This window comes from Cynara cardunculus (assembly GCF_001531365.2).
Source record: "Cynara cardunculus var. scolymus isolate 2C chromosome LG 10, CcrdV1, whole genome shotgun sequence".
NCBI lineage: Eukaryota > Viridiplantae > Streptophyta > Magnoliopsida > Asterales > Asteraceae > Cynara > Cynara cardunculus.
In genome coordinates, this window is record NC_037537.1 from 17,694,643 (window position 1) to 17,720,923 (window position 26,281).

The following is a 26,281-nucleotide window of genomic DNA, read 5'->3' on the forward strand; positions in this document are numbered from 1 at the left end:
AAATGTTTTTTTAGTTTGAAAAATCACTGACATAATATATTTTAATTTTAATAAAAAAATTTATCAAAAAAAATTTAATTTAATTTTTTTTTTTGTAAATATAAGTACTTTTTTATTATATTTGTTTGATTTTATAGATCTAAATATTTTTGGTTCAAAAAATGTTTAGGGACTTGATCGTTTAAAATATGAATGTTCATTGAGTTTTTTTTTCGGACTTTTTCCATTATTTTACCACATTAACCAGTTGTATAAGTCATAAGGATGTATCTAACAGGTTTTAGAAAGTCTAAGAAGTTATTTAACATGTTTTGGAATGTCCAAGGATTTATTTGTTCCAAAAAATTGTCCAAGGACTTAATCATTCCAAACACTAAAGTCCATTGGGTTTTTTTAGACTTTTCCCACCCTTTTAACATTAAAAAATTCAACTTCAACCACACTTAAAAAAAAACCAAATTGGTTGGTCAGATTTATTTGTATTTAAAATAAGTATTTAGAGTTGAAACAATTGAATTTAAAAATAAAATTTATAAATTGAACAAAGAGGAGTGGCAGGCCACTTGTTTGCCGGTGTGAATAGTTATACGATATATTTGTCGTCTTCTTCCCTTCATCTCTCCTTGATTGAAAAAATATTTACTGTTTTAACGGTCAATTGAATTACTCTCATCGGCAAATTAGGGCTTTCGTCGTATGCTCTAAGGTAACGAGATTCGGTTGTCACAGGTCGTACTTTGTTAAAAAAATTTACAACATCAAATATTGTTGTTATTTCCATTAATCCGTCAAAACATTTCCGAACCATTTTTATGGAAAAATTCTGATCATCATGTTTATTGAATGTTGGATCCCTTTTCTTCATATAAATCTACATGTTTGAGCTTTCTTTGCCAACCCACGTAGTCTAATGCATTTAATTATATGATTTGATCTCATATTCCTTAATCAGTTGTAATTTTATGTTTTGTTTTAGAGTAAATTACAATCTTTTTTCTTATAGATTGTCAAAAACAACACTTTTTGTACTTCAGTTTTGAATTATAAGATGACCATTATGGTTTGCAAAAACGTCCAGATTTGATCCCTTCTTTTAATGGTCGTTAAAAATTCCGTTAAATTAAAAGTATTTTCATTCTTTTATCGATTTTTTCCCTTTTTTACCCAATCAAAAACCACATGGATCAAATCAAAAATCATTTCACTTTTTTTGATGAAATGGCAAAATGCTCCTTATTTTAAGGAACTTTCTAACGATCGTTAGCGGGAGGGAACAAATCCAGACGTTTTTTCAAAACTATATGGATGGAAAGTGTTATTATCGACAAACGATATGGACCATAAATTCTATCTCTAAACAATATTTAATGAATAAAATTATCAAGGAGCTGTTTATTTTCAAGTCTAATTATTTCAATACCCTTCCAACTGATCCAAGCATGGTCGCCTCCCTCCTCTTCACTCACCCCCAACCTCCTTCACTTTCCATAACTCTGTTTCTACCAAGTTGAAAATGGCCTCCCGACTCCCAAATGTACTCATTGTTGAAATCCTGTCAAGGCTACCATCAAAATCGCTTCTTCGTTTCCGATCTGTGTGCAAATCATGGCTGTCTCTGATCTCTTCCACCGAATTCAGACATGTATTTTCACAATTTCAACAAACCAAACCCTCACCACCTCCTCCGTCGCTTTGAATTGAGGGAGAACAAGGAGGTATACACTGTTCATTTGGACGATCAACAATTCACTCTCGATGCGGAGGCTCCGATTAAATTCCCCTTCAAAATTGTTGGTCCTGACATCTACTGTTACACGATAATCGGGTGCTGCAACGGCGTTGTTTGCCTATGTAATGATAATACCACAGAAGAAGTTATTCTTTGGAATCCTTCAGTTAGAAGGAACATAACACTAGTTCCATCTATCTTTCCTAACAACTATTGGTACAAGTTGATTCTTGTTCTTGGTTTTGGATACGATACGATGTCTGATGATTATAAGGTTGTAAGAGTGGCCTACGATGGTCTCTTCTTTGCAAGACCTCATGTCAGTGTTGCTTTACATGTAGGGTTTTCCTCATTTCTCAGTTTTCGTTCCAACATGTAGAAATTGATAGCTATAATTTCAACCAATCATGACTATTTGTTCACTTCGCCGTCTCAGGTGAGATTTACACCGTTAAAACTGCAGTTTGGAGAGCAGTCAAGTTTCCTGATAAGCATTGCTTCTCCATCCTTCCCAACCCGTCACAAGTGTTTTTCAATGGATCTTTGCACTGGATAACCTACGATCCTATACTTGAGGTTTCACATTCCTAATCATGACATTTGACATGAGTACCGAGCTGTTTGGAGAAATTCAATTGCTTTATAATCTAGTGCTAGTATCAATGACGGAAGTGGTGGTCGCTGTAGTTGAAGAATTCTTGGGTGTGATTTACTCTTGCCATCATAATTCGTCGTGGTGGGGTTCAAGTACTTGTGTGATATGGGCTATGAAAGAGTATAAGAACCTAGCCACTTGGACAAAGATGCATTGCATTACCTCAATGAAGATGTGGGGAGACCTTTGCAAGTGGAGAACAATGCGGATTTGATAACAGTATCCAATTTTGGGGATGTGACAATTTATAACCTTGAGGTGTGCCATTATGTGTATACTTCTTCCATGGGAATTATGGTTGCAGACTCGATTTCTGTTGACAGATACCCAGAGTCGAGCTTTGTTGGATTTTGAGCATGATGTCTTGGATGAGGAGAGGGTTGAGGAAGGACAGGACGAAGGGTTTGATGATGAAGTTATTGTCTGGAATCGTTCATTTAGAAGGAACATAACCTTAGTTCCATCCATGTACCGCAACAGCTATGGCACAAGTTGTATCTAGTTTCTGGGTTTGGATACAAATGAGGCTTTTGTAGTCATGATATACTCGCAAACAAGATCATCTAATAGCTGTTTTCGTCCCCCTCAGATACCTGTAAAAACATCCCTGCAGTTATAATATTTATCAGCCTCAAAAACAAATCCAGTTTCCCTGAACGATATCAAAGAAAGAAAAAGCCAATGCTTGAAATTAAAAAGAACGTGATAGAAGTTTGTACAAACCGTTAAAATTGTGGCAAAAGTTGATGCTTAAAAAAGAGAGGTAAAGCTGTGGAAAAACATAAGGTAATTCTACAAGATAACTTTTTTTTTTGCATTAACCTGGATATCCAACCCGCTATGCGAGCCGACTAATCCCAGACCGCCTGCTTTGCAGATAGCCCGGAGTCACCGCATTTGAACCTCCGTGGCCACAAGGTGATTTTTATTCCTCCTTATTCCTCCTTGGATTTGAACCTGGACCTGACGGTACTTTTGACCTTTGGAGCCAAGCTCAAACCAATCAGGCACCACCCTTGTGGTTACAAGATAACTTTTTACATAATCATGTAGAAATGCGCAATGCCGTTGATTAAGTAACTAAGATCTTCTCAATAGACAACTTACCGAAAAAAATAGCATCGTTTAGGGGCGAAGACCTCACCCATTCATGCGCAAGGTCACAAATGTCGCCCTTTTTCTGCCAACAAAAAAGCAAAGAAGATTAAGGCAAAGATAACAACGGATTCGATTTGGGATAACTGATGCAGGAAATAATACATAGTTTCTCAAAAGGGACCTTAAGCAGATTGCAATATAAAACCGTGTTAAATAGGAAAGCCAAGTACATCCAAAACAACATTTATGTGTAATATGAAAAACAATTTAAAATGAAAATCTAGATATCAATTTTAACAGATTATTAAACGATTGTAAAAATACTGGATTTATTATTATTGTTGCCTCAAGAAAGTATATAACTAAGGGGCCGTTTACCAAACTCTTACCCAGGTCAGTCACACTACCTTAGCGGATAAATATGGTAAGGACCAAGAATCTTACCCGGTAAGAGCGAGACAAGGACCAAGAGTCTTACCCGGTAAGTGAGAACGACGACTCTTACCATGGTAAGAGCTTACTAGGTAAATTGTTGCATACGATACCGTTTTGTTGGACTAAAATCTTACCCGGTAAGTCAAAGATAGTGTTACTGGTAAACGCTTACCGGGTAAGTATTTGGTAAACGGCCCCTAAGTTTCACATAGCCAAATCTGTGACCTTAAGTTTGGCAACTTACCTATGTCAGTTTTTTCTTTAAAATTTTGAATTCCCCGCTCACTCGGAAAATCTACAAAGAATCAAGCTTGTTTTCCGAAATTCAATATTTAAGTGAGAAATCTGAAGAATATCTGATTACGGTTTGGATTCTACTCAAGCTCCCATTGTTAATTACAAGATTTGCCTAAAATAATTTCATGGGTGTAGTAATCATCCAATCCAGAAATATGTTGCATATGGAAAGTTGTCTCCAACGTATTGAGTTTTTATCACCAACTTGGATAGGGTCAAAGTATTAGTTGTATTATTTTTAGAATTAGTCTTATCTATTTGAGGTTGGTATTTGGTAAATGATCCCCTAAATAAGTGGAGATCAGTTCCTGATTTGTAGCTTCTCCTTTGTATTTATATTCGAATGTTTGTAAATAAAGATCATCTTGGGAAAATACATTTGCTTTCATGGTATCAGAGCTAGGCTCGATACCCTAGCTCTCGTTCTTCTCAAATCACCGAAGATCAAACCATGGTTTGATTTCTTCTCTGTCATCACCTGTCGGTTGCTATCCATGCCTGACAAGCCTGAAAATGTCACCAAGACCCTTCACCCCGTTTACACCGTGACCAACATTCAACACAAGGTCCGGGGGCTTGACGGTACAAAGGTCTCATACTCTTCGTGGGTCAAGTTATTTCAACTACATGCCAAGGGATACAAAGTCATGTCACACATTGACGGGACACAGCCTCCGGCCAAAATTAATGCAGAGTATGAAGCATGGACTGAAATTGATGCGATTGTATTGCAATGGATTTACTGGTTCGTGTCTTGGTAACCGAGTCAACTGCCCACGAAGCCTAGTCTCGAATCAAAGCCATTTTCCTCAACAACAAGGGCTCTAGGGGGCGGCCCTAGAGCATGAATTCAATTACCTCACATTAAAATCCATGCCATCTCTTGAAGCTTATTGCCAAAAACTCAAGAAACTGGGCAGTCAACTCAATGACGTGGATTGTCCGGTTAATGATCAGAGGCTCGTTTTTCAACTTGTTAGAGGACTTCAGGCGAAATACGACACCCGGCCTCGTATATCAATCAAAGTCGTCCCACGTGGGAGACTGGATGTAGTATGCTCGAGTTGGAACATCACCGACAAAATGCCCAGGAAACCATGTCTACACAGACTGCTACGGCTGCTGTTTCCTCAGAACCACCACATGATCCTTCAAACTATGTCAACAGAAGACGCCCCAATAACAGCCCGGACATAGGCCAATAACTCCTCCAGCGGTTCCTCCTCAACAGGCCCTAGGCGTGGTTCAGGCCAGCCTCAATTGACTCAGTTGCCATGGAACTCTCAGCCTAATCGGCTGCCCAATTGGGCCTATTGGAGCCCACCGCCATGTCCGTATCCCACCAACTCTGGATGGGCCTCTCCTTGGGCTGGATCTCCTATGCCAGCCTGGCCCACACCTCACGGCCCACCTGCACATCGCAAGTCAGGCCCTAAACCTCCTGGCCCAGCTGCCTTTAATCCCCTTGAGCCGACTCAGCTTGGCGAAGCACTTCAGACAATGACCATGGACCCGGTTGTGATCAACGGTACATGGACTCGGATGCAACAGACCATCTCACGGGCGACCAAGGTAAGATTTCTAAACCCTCGTTAAATTGGCCCATTGGCTTAATATTTGTTGGTAATGATGCTCCTATGCCGGTTCGTGGATCGGGTTCCTCCACCATTCCAACAACCACACGTAACCTACACCTAAACAACATTCTTTACACACCCAACATCATTAAGAATCTCATTTCTGTTCGTAAACTTTCTGTTGATAATGATGTTTCCATTGAATTTGATCCCAATGGGTTTTCCGTGAAGGATTACCAGAGTGGTCAGATGTTGTCCCGCCACAATAGCTCGAGCCGTCTATATCCTCTCACCTATCCGGTCACCAACTCCACTTTTTTCACCTCTAGTGCTCGAGACGTTTGGCATGATCGATTGGGACATCCCGGTCTTCCTGTTTTAGATTTTCTTAGTTTGAATAATATTATTCCATGTCCTAAACGTAGTAGATCTTTGGTTTGCAATTCTTGTCAGCTTTCAAAGAACAAAAGATTACCGTTTTCCGATTCTAATTCTACTACTGTTTACCGTTTGATATTGTTCATTGTGACTTATGGACATCTCCTGTCCCCAGCAAAACAGGTTATAAATATTACATGATTTTAATAGACGATTTCACACAATATACTTGGGTTTTTCCAATAAAATTCAAGTCTGAAACATTTTCCAATTTCTCTCAATTTCATAAATACAATTAAACTCAATTCAATCTCACAATTAAAGCTTTTCAATGTGATTTATGGGGTGAATTCAATAACTAAAATTTCAAATTTTTTGCTGAAACAAACGGTCTTCTCTTCCGCTTCTCTTGCCCTCACACTTCCCAACAAAATGGGAAATCCGAGCGTATGATTCGTAGACTTAACGAGATCATACTCACTCTTCTCACGCACTCATCTCTCCCACCCCATTTCTAGGTTGAAGCATTATATACCGCGTGATATCTCCACAACATTCTCCCCACCAAACTCTTAAAATTCACCACCCCTATGACTACTCTTTATCATCGACAACCTTCCTATGACCACCTACGGGTTTTCGGGTGTGCATGTTATCCTAACACAACCGTGACACGGAAAAACAAGTTGGAACACCGGTCCATTCATTGTATCTTTCTTGGATACCCCGCCAATTTTCGCGGTTTCGGTGCCTTGACCTTTCTTCCGGCAAGGTGGTCCTCTCTCGTCACATCATCTTCGAGGAGACATCTTTTCCATTTTCTGAAGATCATCCCACCGCACCCTTAGACTACTCATTCCTTGAGTCTGACCCATCTCCTACCATCTTTGACCCGCCAGCCACTTTACAACCTACTCTCCCATCTACCACTCTTCAACAGCCCCCTCTTATCCATACCTGCCACTGCCAAAATACACAGCCACTAGTCACCCCAACCCCCCTGCACCCTCCTCACCTGTTACAAACCCAACACCACAGCCTCCACCACCTCCCTCACCACAACCCGCAATTAACCCACCCCATGATAACTTGCTCCCGAGCATCCAGATCTCAAACGTCTGTTAACCTACATACTACTGCCCAAACTACAATATCTCCCATACCAACTTCCCACATCAAAGCCCTTTCCGATCCACATTGGCAAGACGCCATGACCAAAGAATATCGAGCTCTAATGGACAATCAAACATGGGACTTGGTACCTTGACCCCCTGATGCAAACATTATTCGGTGCATATGGTTACTTCGTCACAAGTTTAACGCAAATGGCACCTTACAGAGATACAAGACCTCGTTGGTTGTTAATGGGAAATGTCAACAGGTTGGAATCGACTGTGATGAAACGTTTAGTCCCATAGTCAAACCGACCACAATCAGAACGGTGCTTAGTCTAGCTGTCTCCCGGGCTTGGTCAATTCACCAACTCAACGTTAAAAATGCTTTTCTTCATGCGGACTTAAATGAAATAGTATATATGTTTCAACCTCCGGGTTTACCGATACCACTCATCCAAATTATGTATGCAGGTTATGCAAGTCTCTTTATGGGATTAAACAGGCCCTAGGGCGTGGTATGACAGATTTGCTACCTACATTACTAAGTGTGGTTTTCGGAGTACCGTTAGTGACACTTCCTTATTTGTCTACAAAAAGGGACATGACATGGCCTATTTACTATTGTATCTTGACAACATCATACTCACGACCTCTAATGACCAGCTTCTCACTAATATCATTGCTCTTTTATCTCGTGAGTTTCCTATGTCAGATTTAGGTACCCTTAATCTTTTCCTCGGGATCCAAGTTAAACATTAACATGGCGGCCTGTTCCTTTCACAAGAAAATTATGCCACTACCATTATATCTCGAGCTCATATGGCGGATTGCAAACCCAGTTCCACTCCTGTTAACACTTACCCCAAAATGAGTGCAACAAGTGGTAAACTACTACCTGATGGGACACATTATCGCCAATTAGCACAAGCTTTACTGTATCTCACTATCATCCGTCCGGATCTTACACATGCGGTACAACAAATTTGCTTATTCATGCATGCCCCACGTGATCCAACTTCCAATTCCTCAAACGAGTTCTCCGTTATCTTAAAGGAACAATTACTTATGGACTTTGTATCTCACTCTCCAAATCGATCCAACTTATTGCATATTCTGACGCCGATTAAGGGGGGGGGGGTGTGCCCCGACTCTCGCTGCTTCACTTCCGGGTACTGTGTTTTCTTAGGAGATAATTTGGTTTCTGGTCATCAAAACGTCAGCCAACCATATCTCGATCAAGCCGTGAGGCAGAATACCGTGGGGTTGCAAATGCTGTTGCCGAAACGAGTTGGCTGCACAACTTACTTCTTGAACTTTATGTTCTCACTCGCAAGGCTACAGTTGTTTACTGTGATAATATATCGGCTGTATACTTATCTGAAAATCCCGTACAACATCAGCGTACAAAACATGTGGAACTTGATATTCATTTTGTCAAAGAAAGGGTCAGAATTGGTGCAGTCCGGGTTTTACATGTTCCAGCCGATTTTCAGTACGCCGACATCTTCACAAAAGGGCTACCACGTCATCTTTTCCACCGTTTTCGGTCCAATCTATGCATACGTCCTTCTATTGCTCAGACTGACGGGGTGTATTAGCTGTAAATTAGTTGTATCATTTTTAGAATTAGTCTTATCTATTTTAGGTTGGTATTTGGTAAATGATCCCCCCTAAATGATTGGAGATCAGTTCCTGATTTGTAGCTTCTCCTTTGTATATATATTCAAATGTTTGTGAATAAAGATCATCTTGGGGAAATACATTTGCCTTCACAAATTACCACAATCTAATGAAGATGCTCTTTCTATACCATCGAAGAAGAAAGCAGTAGAAGATGAGATATGCTTCTTAAAAGACAATAAGACATGGTTTACGACCTCATTACCAAAAAGGAAGAACCCAATTGGGTGCACGTACTCCACAGTTTACAAGGCAGATGGGAGTATTTACAGATTCAAAGTTAGACTCAGTGGCTATGGACCCAGTCCTATGAAACTGACCATCAAGTGACGTTTGCACCTCTGGCCAAATTGAACATTGTTCGTGTATGGCTTTGACTCACGGTTAATAAGGATCGGCCACAGTTCCAACTTGATTTCAATAAACGGCATGAGGGTATTAGACAAATTGGTACAAGGTGCAGGAGATATATATGAAGTAATAGGATTTTTTACGATATCAGGAATATGCACATTCTTGTTAACCTATAGTAGGAGAAAGGTATTACCTCAAGATGAGTAAAGGGATGCCTAAAGAAAGTTCTATTAGTTAAGGGGTTACCACTTACTTTTTTGTAAACATGTACTAAGATATTACAATATGCAAGTATGGAGATACCAGGGCTTATCATTAGGATAAGTAATAAAATATAATCATGATTCAAGAAATGTGATATCGAAGTTGGATTTCTTTTACGAGGGTCATAACATTGAGATTCTTTAGGGATCAAGAACATCTTACAAAAATGCATATCGAGGCCCAATCAAGTTTAGTAGTAGTAGTAGTAGGCTTAAACTAATGCACATAACTCAGACAACCAATAATTATAGGTGGAACATAAAAAAGTATTTGCCAATAAAAAAAGGATTCGAGTAGGAATCTCACCTTGTAACACATTAGAGGGTAACAATTGACAAGATAACATGTGGTAAGACAACATCACCCATGAAATGGTGAGGGATGTTACGATGAATTAACAAAGTAGGCACAACATCTAATAAATGTATGTGTTTGTGTTCAACATCATTTTCTTGTAGAGTATATACACACGAAGAGTCATGTAACATCCCATGGAGAGAGAAAAAAATTATATACTCTATTGCATTATCACTATGATACCGCAAAGAGTTTCTATTGTTGTCATTTTATTGATCAAACTAGCTTTCTAATTTTATTGATTGATTCATGTGTTGGAATCAATCGAACGATGAATGTTCAAATAATGGTAAAGTAAGGAGGTATTTGTTGTGAATATGTATATTGGGTATGTTTGGTTTGGTTCTTTATAGTACAATGGTGGTTTATGGGTTGATATGATAGAAGGATCCTAATTCTAGAAACCCCGAATTATATACTATTATTAATGAAATACCCCTATTTTAACACCTTTATGCACTTGGAAGAGGCTTCCTTGCTTTATGAAACGAATTGTGCAAGAAGGAAGCCTCTACAAAGTGTATAGATGTGAGAAGGAGCTTGTCTTATTTTGTGCTACCAAAATATAATTTATTTTTAGGTAAGTACCATCCTAAACTTTGTTAGAATACACACACATGCACACATATATATGCACATAAGTTAATATGGAACCTATTTATACCCTTTCCCCTTACATACAACAGAACTCAAACGATGAATTACAATATAATCACTATGCTTATTTCTAAAATCTTGGAACAAATTCAATTGTAGATACACTTCAATTTTCTCTAAGAAATATTATTTATATGATTATGATGTGCATAAAAATAAAATAAACAAGGTTTAAATTTGTAACATCCTACCCCAACCGTACCAGATATCGTTTGTTTTGTCCACACCTGGACTCACAATTTTTAAACCCATCTGATAGATGTCCCTTATAAAGCAACCTTAGATCCCCTCCCCAACCGATATGGGATCTTAGAATCCATCCCCGTTGGGAGCACACGCTCTAATACCATTTGTAACATCTATTGGCAACCGTACTAGATATTGTCCGCGTTGTCCACACCTGGGCCCACGGTTTTAAGACGCGTCAAATAGAGGAGGTATTCAGTCCCTTGTAAGACAACCTTAGTTTCCCTCCCCAACCCATGTGGGATCTTACAAAATTCCAGATATTCATAAACCAAAACATAATGATATTGATCACGAAAATCTTGTCTTGCCACATTAGTCTTTATCTTTGGCTTCACCAAGTACCAACGAAACAAACATTTATTTCCATTTACTTGTTAACAAATTTTATATCAATGAACTCTTGCAAATACCACCAAAACATAACACTTAAGGTAAAGAATCTACAGTAGAATGCTAGAATGGGATAATACAATTTGATTAGATGAAACAAGGGCCACTTCTTCGATCAGACAAGATTATGGTTCTCTAGTGGGATTTCTAATGTTTCCTTCAATAATCAAGAGCCATAATCGTGTTGTTTATTTCATATCGTTTATTTATTATTTTAACAACTATGTTATGACATAATTCTTTAATTCACATGATTTATAACCTATTAGGCAACAAACTTGATTACAACAGATTGAATTCCCACAGGTTGTCCCGTATATATGTTAAAGAATGGTATGACAAAACATAATGAGATGACACGGAGAAGGGGTGACAGTCGTCTATGATTAGCCATTACACATGGGTGAAACCAGTTTCAGTTTCACGAGTAATTATGTACTAAAATGTGAATGGCCCCTCCGACCACAAGGTTGGCTTGCGAGATCAAATGCTAACAAGTAACCTTCCTTGTTAAAATCTTTTTGTCACAAAATTAGATGATTTTAACCGGTGCAAAACTGTCCTTGAAGCAACAATGCGATCATTTCCTTGTATATATCACATAAGATTCTCCAAGAATAGAGCTCCCCGATGACCAACACCTTCTAGAACTTTTACGAGTCCATTATATATCCTTTGTAAACTTTAATTCAACATTGGCTCATGATCAACATTATTTACTTTCGAATTGTTATGATAAATATGTGAAATCACGAAAAATCCTCATCTTATATAGGGGTTGTTTACTAAACAGTTACTACCTCTTACCATAAGAGATGCTTACCTGGTGAGAGATGATGGTCTTTACCAACAATCTTAATATGTCATTGTGCTGACCAGGTAAGTGAGGTTGGTGACTCTTACCTGGTTAGTAGTTACCCGGTCAGACGATGGTGTTTACCAACAATCTTACTATGCTATTTTGATGACCAAGAATATTACCCGGTAAGGTAAGTGAGAGTGGTAACTCTTACCCAGTTTGTGTTGGTAAACTACCCCTTAGTCACTATTTGTTGGCCAAATAATTTTCCTAGCTTCATCCAAGGTTTCTACCAGTATTATTGCAACTTTGCTCATATAGTGAGAATCAACATATAGATTTCATGATTCCATTTAGTTGCGGTCAATTGTGACACATCCAACATCAACAAAAACTCAAAACGTTTCTAAGAACCCCAAATCTAAGTAGGCAAGAATGAAAAAATCACATTTAAGGTCAAGGAAGCTCTACTAGTTGCTTTAGTAGAAAAAGATGTAGACAGCTATTCTCTTATAGGAGCATAGCATACAACTGTTTTAAATATATAGGTTCCATTATCCACATTAAACTGGTATATAAATCACATATTCTAAATATAGATTCGTAACGGTTACAATCACTTTGATATGACTGTTTCTAGTCTACCAAGATCCTCTTCTTGCCAACTCATTTGAATAAAAAAAGAGGCAAGCTTCCTATACTTACTGTCATAAGATGCATCACAATTCTTATGAAAACTATATATTCGTGTAGAGGTTCTTAATTATATTTCCAGTTCCTGTAGAGGATCGCATGCCATTCACCAAACACAAAAATTATTTATCTCCATGATAACTAATGACTAGTTACTCCTATTTGCTCCAAATATGCACATACACAATACAAATCAGATGTTCACTTACCAGGATCTTCTACTGATCCTAACTGAAATAGTAAGTTTTGAGTTTTTTTCAGATTAAGTTACGGATACAAGATATGTTTTTAGGTTTTAAGATACCCTATTTAACAGCTGAGGGTAACTCCCTGGCAGGCATGTAAGAGAAGGCATAATGCCAATGTATAAATACTACCATAATCAAAAAGTAAATAAGCACTTCCCTGCATTATCTACAAGGGTGTGTTTGGTACACAGGACTTGACAGGACAAGACAGCACAAAAACTTCTTGTCCCACCTTTGACGCAATATTAAACAAGGCCGACGAGACTGAATGGGACAAAAATGCAATTTTTTTGTCCCACCAATATAGGGGGAATTATCAGGGAGATGGGACAAGATTGGTAAATTACAAAACTTACCCATGTGAAATTAAAACCCTAAAATCCTCCACAATTCTTTCAATCGCCTACTCATTCTCGCCAGTCCTATCCCATCTATGTACCAAACACGCTCAAAGGAGATGGCTCGTTTGTTTGGGGCAGATGGTGTACGAGTTCATCCTGACTGACTAAGATTCGTCAAAGGACTTGAGTCTAACAGCTACCACAATGCCACTAAGCAAACAACAAACTACAAGAAAATGCCTCTTTGTTCACTATTGATTTATGCAATCGATGAGAGTCTAGATGCAAAGTAAAACCACAAAACGCAGAGTTGGTATGTTCACAACCACACACCAAACCACAAAAAGGAGAGTTGGTATGATCACAAACACACACCAAACAAAATACAACACGAACTTGATTTCTAAAATATGGCATGGCTACTTCAATTCATTAATTCTCATTCACCAAGCCACGGAACAGGGTACCTAGCGACTCATCGTGATACTCTTCCGCCCTTCCTTGTTCACCCTTCATCTCTTCACTCTGAACGTCAGGCTCAACATCCAACAAAGCTAGACTTTGTTGGTATATGTCAATATAAATCGAGTCTTCAATAATAAACCCAGTACAAGAAGCATACACATAATATCCCACATTGTCTGTATGAATCATCAAATCCCCATATCTAGATCCGGTGATCATATCACCGTTCTTTCTAAGACGCAAAACTCTCCCTACATCTTTAGTGGGATAATGCATATTATATATCATTGTCCAAGAGGCAGGGTTCTTATACTCCTTCATAGCCCATATCTTATAGGTACTTGGGCCTGACCATGGAAAACTATGACTATGACGGCTAGAATAGATCACAGCCAAAGATTCTCGAACTACAGCAATCTCCAAACTCATTGCGGACTCTTGCAGTAAAGATTCAGGCAACTGAATTTCTGCAAAAAGCTCGGTCCTTATGTCAAATGTCATGATTGAGCAACGTGAGACTCCAGGTGTCAAATCACATGCTATCCAATGCATGGATCCATTGAAAAACACTTGTGACCAATTGGGAAGGATAGAGAAGCAAGGCAAATCATGAGGAAACCCAACTGCCCTCCAAATGGCAGTTTTCACAGTGTAAACCTCAACCTGAGATGGCAATGAAAACAAATTATAATAATTGGTTCAATTATAACTATTAATTTCTATATGCTATAAAAAGATTGGGGAAAGAACATGTAAAGCAACACTTGCCTGAGGTCTAGTGATGGAACAATCATCGTAGGCCAATCTGACTACCTTATAATCACCAGACATCTTATCATAGCCAAACCCGAAAACAAGTAACATGTCTTCCATATTGCTTGATCGAAACATGGGAGGAATTAGGGTTACATTCCTTCTAATTGAAGGATTCCAGAGAATGATTTTATCTTCTCTAGATTCGCATTTATCATCAGAGAGACAAATAACACCGTTGCAACACCCAATTATCCTAAAATAGAAGATGATATGACGGTTACGATGGAAGGGGAATTCAACGAGGGTACCGCGATCCACAGTTAAAGCTTCATCGTCGAAATGCACACTATACACTTCCTTGTTCTCCCTCCACTCGAAGCGACGGACAAGATTGCGAGGATTTTGTTGGTTGAAATTGTTAAGATGCATGAGCTTGAATTCGGCAGAAGAGATCAAAGACAGCCAAGACTTGCACATCGATCGGCAACGAAGAAGCGATTTTGATGGTAACCTTGAGAGGATTTCGACGATCACTTCCATTGGGAGGTGGCCGGCCATTTTCAATTTCAAGAGAGAGAGCGAGTTTTAGAGGGAGAGGATTCTGCCGTTGTATTTGAGAAATAGTGAAGAAGATTGAGGTGTTGGATTTGCTATTAAAGAGGTGCTGAAATTTGAAGTCTTATTTCACATCTTATTGATAAGAAGTATTGTGAAGTTTGAGTGCAAAATCAAAAAAGAATGTTTTTGTAAAACGATAAATGTCTGATTGAGCGTAATTGTTTAATTTACTCATCAGAATATTATAGTTTTGAATCTATGCAAAAATTACTTTTACTCACAAATATGTAGAATAATATATATATATATATATATATATATAAAACTTTTGTAATTATAACACTCATTTTCAAACAACAAATAATATAAAGTAACATATGTTATTGTATATTGTTTCTCCCTGCTTTGCGATAATTTGATTGATAAATAATATAATAACAAATTTTATATTGATTGATAATAATAGATTTAAAAAAATCTGGAAAAAATATTATAACTTTTCAAACAAAAATTCTTACTTCCTCAACAAATTTCAATTTTTTATCCGTATACATAATAAGAAAAATACTAATATTTTGCAATTGCTAATTGACAGACAGGTAAACTTGGATTGAGTTCTTGCAAAAAATGGAAATGTTATATTCATTTCAAGAAAACACAAGACATAAATTATTTCATCGCTTTGGGATGGAGGAGGTATTTTAATACGGTAAATCGAATAGTAATCATTGAATTTTTATGCCTTTTTTATTTATTTACCTTTACAAAATAAACTTAGAGATCACGCATTTAAATGCTCAGAGGGTGTGGGTAAACAACATTATTCTAACCGAATCAGCAACACTTACCCGCTAATTAAGAAGCGGTAAATGTTTGGTAACAAGACCCTAAGTTGTAATTTTATAGCAGTACATAAATAGAAAAAAACATGAAAGTCTAGTAATAATTTTATCTATTTTTTTCAAATATAATCTCCCCAAAACTAGTTCAATAGTCGCTTAAAGGGTGATAGCCAATGTACTCGACCCTTTTTGTCAGTCATTTTGTGCAAGTATACCAAACCAAACCTAACAACCCGAGTGAATCCCACAATGTGTAGGGTTTGGGGAGGGGAGGATGTACATAGACCTTAACTCTATGACAAGGAGTAGAATTTTGTTCAGGTATTGGTCATATGAATATTAAATACACACCTATATCAAATCCATCTTTTAGCATAGATATAATCTTCGTGATGCCATGTAAATACACTTAAGTTACCTAGAAATCCATTATAATAAATGTGTAAACATTTTGGATTCACATTCATAGATTATAGTTATATGTAAGGATAGACCAAGATGCATCAAAATAACGACTATAAATGAACAGAGAATCAAGAATTAAAAGTACTAATCGAGGTAAAAACATTAAGTCGAACTACAGCTTAGATCTAACAATTGTAAATGGTCATAACACAAATATACATGTTGATAGGGTGATAGAAAGCATACCTGAAGCTTTGTAGTCATCATAATCTCATCGACAAGGGCTTTTAACAATTTGATATCAATACCCATGAAAGATAATTTTTGGCACCTCAAATTACTGTACAAGCATTCCAACTATTCCAATAAGTAAAATTATGAGACAAAAACAAGTCCAGTTTTCCCTAGCACTATAAAAGAACAACATGAATCCACTACTTTAGAAGAAAGATTAATTTTGAAGTGGCTGAAAAGAATTCATGGTTAGATGCAATACAGCTGGATAAAAAATAGTGAAACCCATCGTAAATTTAGTCATGGAGCTAAATTGAATATGTTCTTTTTATACATAAGTTTATAAAAAGCGCTAACCTGAGTTTCCTTAATAGCAACCCACCGAGTACCGATAAGAAGTCCCTACAACACAGTGAAAACATAATCTCTACTTTCCGTAAGCGAGCCATTTCCATTCAAGAGTTCTTGTGTGTTTCCACGCTCCTTTGAGACCCCGAAAAATGGACACTTTTTAGTTATTGGGAGAACCCAAGTACTCTCTTTCGGATTCAGGAAATCTTTTTTGTCGAAAACCTCAGACCAATCAATCGTATAAAGCCATTCGGTGTATAATTCATCAGCAGAGAGTTTAAGAAATTGCAGCCTTCCAAATAGGAACTGGCTAATCCATTATCAAACCGAATATTCAAAGCCACTGCTGATCGATCTGTTGGGTCAGACATACAAATAACAATCATGTATAAATCAAGGGAAAATTTAGTATTAGATTCTTGAAAAGGGAAACATAAGAAAATTGCAATGATGCACCAAGTAAATCGATAAGAAATCCAGTTACATCAAAGACAACATTTCTGTTATATGAACAACAAATTAAAAGGAAAAAGTGTAAGATCTTTTCTTGAATGGGGATATTAATTATATTGGCTTATTGACTTAATGTAAAATATCGGATTTATTATCGTTTCCTGGTAGGAGAATCACTTCGCTACACTCCTTATGGTACTTCTCTTTAATCAATGGTTGTAGCAGCTTACCATAGAAATGAACATAGGCTTTATAGGACTAAAATGGCAGTATCTAATTAAGTTATGCAAAGGCCAAATCAATGACCTTGTTCATTTGGCAACTTAAACATGTTAACTTTCCTTGAAATTTTGAAGTTCAAGTTAGAAATTCATGTTCATGATCAAAAAGAGTTATATCCTTCTCTAAGTGCACACAAGAATCATTCTCATAGAGCATTCATTTAAGGGTGGGTCTCGGTAGTTGCTCGTCTCTTACTCTTACTTCGGTAATTGGGCCTAAACACATCAAAGTTGTAGGAATGCCCTTCATTTTCTATTCGAGCCTGTCCAGGGTAACTTGATTTCTCTTAAGATAATAAAGCAGTATCTTCATCGTAACTGATTTTAATCCTGTCTGTAATTTACTTTAATTTAATTGTTTCGTATCTATACCAGGCATTGGCCTAATTACTTTAATTGAAGTTTTCACGGACAAGACAGACCGCTCCTAGTCCGTCCAGCCCGCTAGAAAAGCAGGCTTGGGCAACCATTCTACACACAGATTGGCACGTTAAGATTAATGGGTAGACATGGCTGAAGCAAAATATATAAAATTCTAAAAGGCCCACCCGGTTTTTATATGTTTATGATTATATAAATTTCATAATTAAAAGTTTGGAGGACCACCCAATTCCTAGTTTCCCATATACTTGACTCTTGACCTAATGACCTCCAATCTCAAAATTTACTTCAAAGAAAATTGTGTATTTTGAATGATTTTACATATGTTATGCATTTTTTAATACGTTATATTTCTCAATTCATGAATCAAATCAAGAATCATTATGCTTATTTCTTTTATCTTTCACTGAATCATGAATACGCTTCGAATTTTTTAAAATAAGTTGGAAGCGATAAATTGATAATGATGTTTATGATAAGTTAGCACATAAGGTTAGGATTCTAGTGATGCATAAACCAAATATACTTATGATAATCGAGAATCTTGTCTTAATTAGTCGTTCTCTTTTATTTACCAAATACCAACTAAAAGACGTGTTCACTTAGTTATTAACAAGTTTTGGATAAGTAAACTCCACCTCTTCCAACACAAATATAATGCTTAAAGCAAGGAATCTGGACCAACTTTTCTGGAAATTGAAAATTTGATTCTATGGTAGAAGGATGATTTCAAAATTGTATGCTTCACCAGTGGGATTTCTATCCATTGCTTCAAGAATCAATAACCAAATTTTATTGTATGATTCAAATGATTTATGTGTGATTTTGACAACTATGTTGTGACATAATTGTTTGGTTGATATGATCTACACCATATTAAGCTTACTATGAATTAAAATTAATTGGACGCCCTAAAGTTTGTGGTGCTTAAATGTATTAATGGGTGGCACCAGCAAGCTTTATATATAATCATATGCAAAAGAAGGTTGGGTGCGATACTAGTTGATCATAAGTTGAGTAATAGGGATCTTGGATCCTCTATTGTGTACTTTGAGAGAGTGCAGTTTCTCCAATGCAGTTTTTATGGGATGTCGCACTAGATATGGACAGTATCTTGGAATTTCTTATTGTAAATATCATACGAGCTACTAGAAGAGGGAAATTTGGACTCCTATAAGAAGGAATAGGTGAAATTTCACAGCATGGTAGATCAGATACTAGTTAGAGAGAGTGTGTATGGGTGTGTGGAAGGATACAAGTGAAGAATGATAGATTTTCGTCAAGATTGCTTCTTCTTCCTTGTAATTAATACTCTCTTACTAATTTTGTAAGATCAATATAATGCTACTAGTTGTTAAACGTGAACCCAAATAAGAGTTCAATCAGCCCACAACCTCAAACAAGGTTGGCTTAACCCTAGTCTTCTTTAGCAACTATCTCTTGTGAGTATTACGCCATACACACAAACACAAACATATAAAAGGGATAATGTAGTTGTGGTGAGACAACAAAGCATGGTCGTGCTCCTTCAAGAACGATATCCTTCTATAAATTTCTACATCCTGCGTAGAGGTAAGGCCTCATGGCCATAGGCATATATTTGCCATGGTACCCCTATATGGGCCATCTTACCCTTAAGCCTTATGAAACATTTGTCAAAACAACATTGTCATAAAGAACAACCACAACCATAGCCATAGCTATTATACTCCCATGCATACATATGAATCTTGTGTGTGCATCCCAAGAAATAACTTCAAAGAACATGGAAATCTCAAATTCCCATAATAATTTTGTCGGTGCAGATTTTATGTTTAGTACATACGCATAGCGTGCAAAAACCACTAGCTCAACAACGATAAACGTTAAGATGTAACCAAAATAAGATGGACAATTGTTACAAAATACATGATCTGAATCAGCTATAAATAAGTGATACTATTCATTTTTGGTCGAATACTCTTCAATGAAGCCAAAACTTCCAAAATTGCTAGTGAAGCATGATGTTATTACAACACCGAGTCAAACGTTTTGCATTGGATAGTTATCACTATTATTTTAAGTTATTATAGCATATTAGCAATGTTTCAACACACCCGCAAAGAATCTTTTAAACCCATTAGATAAAGCAAATATATTGAGGTTGGACATGGTGACCTTAGACATTTCAGAGGACATGACCTCTGATAGGAGCACTTCGAGACGGAGGTCTAGAGTAGCTGACTAGGATTTGGATTGTTGACTATCATAGTCATGGAGGTGGGAGTTGGACAGGTTTTGGAGGGAGGTAGAGGACTATAAGCTGGGGATGTGTTTCAGATGTACTTTTTATGTGTGGTAGTGCCTTCCCGTACCTTTTGTATGTATTCAATGTACCTCTTAGTACTTATTCTTACTTATATTTCTCATGCCTCGTTCACCATATGCTAAATCTTTATTCCTACTACCTGCTTATTCATACTCTTGCACACAACTCTTTAATGTAGAGGACTTGCTCTACTCTTTGAGATAGAGGTAAAGTCTGGGTACGTTTGGTTGAATAAAGCGAAAATGTTATTGAGTGAACCCGGTATTTTTATTGGGATTTTGTGATATCACATGAAATAAATAAATAGGGGCTAGAAATGAAAACATTAGTGTCAAGATGAGAGGTTTATTTCTACCCTTTATTAATTTATTCACTTATTATTTCATGGAACATTATACATATCAAGCAATGTATGATTCTTATACGATAATGTGTAATAAGTTATATTCAATAATTATTTATGCAAGAAAATAACCACACTGAGTTCAACCATTTCATTTCTATCTGATGAAGAAAAACAACCAATCAGCAAATTATCATGAATTCTATGTCTCCAAACCTACAAGTTCTTGCATTGCATAGACATCCCTTAGTCATGTAGCATAAAACTAGTGGTAGTCCATCGTTAAAATTCTGCCAAGCAATTAAACTAACAGGACTGAATTGCGGTAAATTCAACAATTTCTTGGTTTTTTTAACACCTCTAGTTTTTTAGGGTTGGTCAGATAACCTATTGAAGTAATTCCTGCTAGTTGTACCAACTTTCCAAGCTGAGGCACAAATCGAGGCCACAACACGCTACAACAAAATCAAACGCCTAAAGTATTTACATGTCCTAATAGTGTGCCTTATATGACTTCAGTTTATAGGACAAAAAAATAAGGCGTCGTATATGAAAGTGTTGCAATGTGTTTATAGGATGCTTTTGGGTGTCATAACAAGTTTTCTAGGACATTTTTTTTAAATAAAGTGTCGTATTAGCTATTTCATAGGATGTTTTTTAGAAGCTTCCTATAAATCCATCTTTTTAAAGGATGCTTGTGTTTACGAAAAAGTGTTATATAAAATAGCTAATATGACACTTTATTTTAAAAAGGTGGTTATGACATCCAAAAGCGTCCTATAAACTTATTGTAGCACTTTTTGGACGACAAAGCCTCCTAGTCAGATAAAGATGTCTCCGACACAACTCTCTGCCCACTTAAGTTAGAGGGGCATTTTCCCTCAGTTCTTACCAACCCTCGGTGTGTAATCGACATGTTGTTAGCTTGATCGGCGGGGAGGAGCATCTCAAAGTATGGGACAAAGGATCAGGCCAAGTGGCTCTAGATTCAGGGGCTCTTGCTATAGCCGAACACGAGGGAAAGATTCTTTATACCGATGCTGACAAGATCCTTTTATCAGGTAATGGAGATACTATAAGTGTTCCATTAGTTATGTATCAACRTTCCAACAAAAATACTTGTATGCATCAAAAACCCAGGTTCGGTAGGATGAATACATTAAAGAGGGACAATTTTAGCGTACAGTGCTGCTACAGTTGTTGGCGAACTCACTTTAGGAAAAAACATATTAGTAGCTTATATGCCATGGGAAGGTTACCATTTTGAAAATGCAGTACTCATTAGCGAGCTCTTAGTATATGAAATATTTGTACTTCTTTTCACATACGTACATATGAAATTCAGATTAACCAAGGCCCTGCAATGGAACCGTAGACAGTCAAGTGAAATCCAATCCACAAAATAATTTGATCTATGGACAGCATCATTGTGGTAAAGGTCGTAATGCCAGAGAAATCATTACCGCAAGGCATAGAGGGGGAGGTCATAAGCGTCTATATCGTAAAATAGATTTTCGACATATATGATAGAATCGTAACCATAGAATACGACCMGAATCGAAATGCATACATTTGTCTCATACACTATACAAATGGTGAGTCAGGTAAGGCGTCCATTAGAGTAGTTGGGTTGGGCTATCGATCTCGAGCTATTGCATATATGAACTGGGTCTCCCGGTATAGAAGCTATGGATTTACTGTGTATGGATCACCAGCCTTAGCCAGAACATGCTCTAATTGGTCAAGGGGATAAGTGACTCTCGAAAGTTGTCTTTTGTATCGCGTCAAGAAAAATGACAGAGAAAATAGCATAGCTTAAAGAGTTTCATTGTCGAATTGATCTCGGAATTGGATCMCAATAGTAGCTGCTGCCCAAAGGCGCTTTATGAAAGCCGGTCACAGCAGTGAAAGTACATCGATTCCCTCGATCGAACGAAAACAGCTTCTTTCTTTTTTTCCTCTTTGCCTTGACTATAAAACGCTTCATTCTTTTGGTCCTATAAACCTATAAGGCACTCTATTGGAACATCTAATCGATTTAGGCGTCCTATAAACTCAATTTTGTTGTAGTGATAAGTCCTGGGTACTTACAAAGGCATCAAAATAGGTCATAATCGCAACTAGATTAAGTGATCATGGGCTCGAACCTGTATCTGCCCATTGATCAATCATTTGTTCAATAGCACAATTACCACATAGGTGTGAAATGGATTTCAAGAGTAATTGTGCATTTAATGTGAGCAGTCCTTTCAACAAGCGATCGAATTTTGCAATCAACTTGCTAAAAGTAATTGACTGATACAGCACTTGAGTTGGATTGGCAGTCAGTTAGTAGTCTGTTGGATTGGATTCGATAGCCAAAGTTCTTATTCTTACCACCAGAAATTGAGAAAATGTAACATTCATATGAAAAAAAACTATGATCTCATACTTTCCGTAGGAACCTCATTCACCAAATATTAGTCCCCTAAGAAAGTCAAGGTCAAAAAACTATTTACAATAACCCACATCAATGTTCAATTATACCACCAAATACATACATTGTTAGAGAGTACCAACAAGATGGACAACGGATTGTTTCCATTTTAATTTTTTGACCGTCCTATCTCATTACAATTCGGTAGGCAAAAAAATATCAAATAGGCATTGCATTTAGAACTACTTGCACAAAGGGGTATTTGTATCCATGAAAATTAATGCCCTGTTACTCTAATTGACTCCAACTTAATAACTTCACAAACTACTAATCAGATGTTCATTACTGCAATATTCTCACATGTCCCAAAAAACAGCAAGTTTCAAGCTTTTTGTCATGAGGTTGTGTATATTAGGCTTGTACCAATTAAAACATTTGAAAAAAGGAAAAAAGATTGACATAAGCATCGGAAATTCAATGAGCACTTCTCTGCACCATCTACAAAGAAAATGGCCCGTTCGTTTGGGATAGAGGGTGCTACCAATTGATCTCTACAAGCCAAACACATTCTAAGACTTGTCAAATGACATAATTCTAGCTTCTAACATCTAGGCACTCGGTAAACATCATGCTACAAGGAAATCTTACTTTGCTCACTATTAAATCAAACCATACAAGCTTGGTATGTCCCATCGAGAGGTGGTGTCTGTGTATGCAGACCTGACCTCTACCCCAAAGAGTAAAGCGGTTGATGTAATTATTGACAGTCTAAAACCATTGTAAAACCATAAATCACAGAGTTGGTAATTTCACAAACACATAAAACAGTAAACTACATTTGATGGCATATAGCATGACTACTTCAGTTTATAATTCTCGTTCATCAAACAACGGGATAAGGTATGTAGCCTCATACCTTGCCAACCACTCATCATCAAACCCTTCGTCATGTCCTTCCTCAACCCTCTCCTCATCCAAGGCATCATGCTCGGCATCCAACAAAGCTAGACTCTCTTGGTATCTCTCAAAAAAAATTGAGTCAGCAAGCATAAGTCCCATGGAAGAAGTATACACATAATGGCACATCTCACGATTATAAATTGTCACATCCCCATAATTGGATACTGTTATCAAATCCCCATTGCTCCTCACTTGCAAAGCTCTCCCCACATCTTCATCGGGATAATACATAGTATGCATCTTTGTCCAAGTAGCTGGGTTCTTATACTCTTTCATAGCCCATATGACATAAGTACTTGAACCCCACCATGAAGAACTATGACGGCAAGAATAAATCACACCCAAGAATTCTTCAACTACTGTGACCACCACTTCCGTCATTGATTCTAGCTCTAGATCATTAGGCAATTGAATTTCTCCAAACAGCTCGGTACTCATATCAAATGTCATGATTGAGTAATCTGAAACCTCAAGCATAGGATCGCAGGCTATCCAGTGCAAAGATCCATTGAAAAACACTTGTGACTGGTTGGGAAGGATGGAGAAGCAACGCAGATCATCTGGAAACGTGACTGCCCTCCAAACTGCAGTTTTAACGGTGTAAATCTCAACCTGAGACAGCGAAGTGAACAAATAGTCATGATTGGTTGAAATTATAGCTATCAATTTCTACATGTTGTAACGAAAACTGATAAATGAGGAAAACCCGACATGTAAAGCAACACTTACATGAGGTCTAGCAAAGAAGAAGAGACCATCGTTGGCCACTCTTACAACCTTATAATCATCGGACGTCGTATCGTATCCAAAACCAAGAACAAGAATCAACTCGTACCAATAGTTGTTAGGAAAGATGGGTGGAACTAGTGTAATGTTCCTTCTAACCGAAGGATTCCAAAGAATAACTTCTTCATCTGTAGTATTAGCATTACATAGGCAAACAACGCCATTGCAGCACCCGATTATCTTGTAACAGTAGATGTCAGGACCAACAATTTTGAAGGGGAATTTAATCGGAGCCTCCGCATCGACAGTGAAATGCTGATCGTCCAAATGAACAGTGTATACCTCCTTGTTCTCCCTCAATTCAAATCGACGGAGGAGGTGGCGAGGGTTTGGTTTGTTGAAATTGTGAAAATGCATGAGTCTGAATTCGGTGGAAGAGATCAGAGACAGCCATGATTTGCACACAGATCGGAAACGAAGAAGCGATTTTGATGGAAGCCTTGACAGGATTTCAACAATGAGTTCATCTGGGATTAGGGAGGCCATTTTCAACTTCGTAGAAACAGAGTTATGGAAAGTGAAGGAGGTTGGGGTGAAGAGGGTGAAGGGAGGGGGATGATTGGATCAGTTGGAAGGGTTATGAATTGATATATATAAATAGTTATTAAAATAATCGTCGAATTCGTTTCGTTATAAATTTTAATATATATATATATATATTATATTATATATATTTATATAAAATATCATATTATAAAAAGTATATTTATATATGGAAGTATTTAAACGAAAATATCTCTATTTTATGAAGATGTGAGAATATTTTTGAACCTTCAAATTAATTAACATATAATAAAACTTAGAATAAATAAAAATTAATTAGTATTTATCCGTAATTTTTTGTTATCCTAAATTTATCTTTATCTCTTAAATTTTGTTATGACTATCAGAGACTTTTTAAATATGTTGATGTGTTTTTGTGATAATAATTGATAATGATTAGATAAGTTGAAAAGTTTTTATGATGTAATTTTGATGTGATAATTATGTAATAATTATGTGGTTTTTTTGTGATAGCGATGTGATAATGTTATGATAATCGAAAAGATTACATCCATATATATCCATCACTTTATCTCTTCATTATATGATTTTGTTGTGATAATAATGTAATAATTATTTGATAATGATTAACATATTATTTGTATATGATTTTAGAGATAAGTATTTTACCAAAATTACAGATAAATAAGAAATCATATGATTATCCTTAATCAATTAGTTTGTTTTCTTTTAATTCTAATTATAGGTTAAATATTTTAGATGGTCTTAGATTTTCTCGCATTCTCAAACATAGATGTTATCGTTTAAACTTCCACTTATTTGTATATATACATAAATATTAATAATATATGTTATTATAATGTAATTGTAATATATATTTTATTTATATATATTATAATGTAGAAATGTTTATCAATGATAT

General features: G+C 36.8%; 2 protein-coding genes across 4 annotated transcripts; both read right to left on the minus strand.

Moving 5' to 3' along the window:
• Positions 1 to 13,748: 13,748 nt before the first annotated feature.
• On the minus strand, positions 13,749 to 15,095 carry LOC112520058 (F-box/kelch-repeat protein At3g23880-like). The gene is made up of 2 exons (XM_025128362.1): positions 14,550 to 15,095; positions 13,749 to 14,444 (listed from the first exon to the last, which is right to left on the minus strand). Exons 1-2 carry the CDS (start codon positions 15,093 to 15,095, stop codon positions 13,749 to 13,751), a joined length of 1,242 nt encoding a protein of 413 aa, XP_024984130.1.
• Positions 15,096 to 16,458: 1,363 nt separating this feature from the next.
• On the minus strand, positions 16,459 to 25,352 carry LOC112520470 (F-box/kelch-repeat protein At3g23880-like). 3 transcript variants are annotated; one of them, XR_003070002.1, is made up of 4 exons: positions 24,799 to 25,352; positions 24,026 to 24,681; positions 16,934 to 17,282; positions 16,655 to 16,682 (listed from the first exon to the last, which is right to left on the minus strand). XR_003070002.1 is itself a non-coding variant. In XM_025128890.1 (3 exons), exons 1-3 carry the CDS (start codon positions 25,339 to 25,341, stop codon positions 17,249 to 17,251), a joined length of 1,233 nt encoding a protein of 410 aa, XP_024984658.1. In that variant the 5' UTR covers positions 25,342 to 25,352; the 3' UTR covers positions 16,459 to 17,248. The 3 variants fall into 3 exon arrangements, 2 of the variants coding, with proteins under 2 accessions (XP_024984658.1, XP_024984657.1); XM_025128890.1 differs by having other exon boundaries at positions 16,459 to 17,282; XM_025128889.1 differs by lacking the exons at positions 16,655 to 16,682; positions 16,934 to 17,282 and having other exon boundaries at positions 22,310 to 24,681.
• Between the last annotated feature and the right edge of the window lie 929 nt (positions 25,353 to 26,281).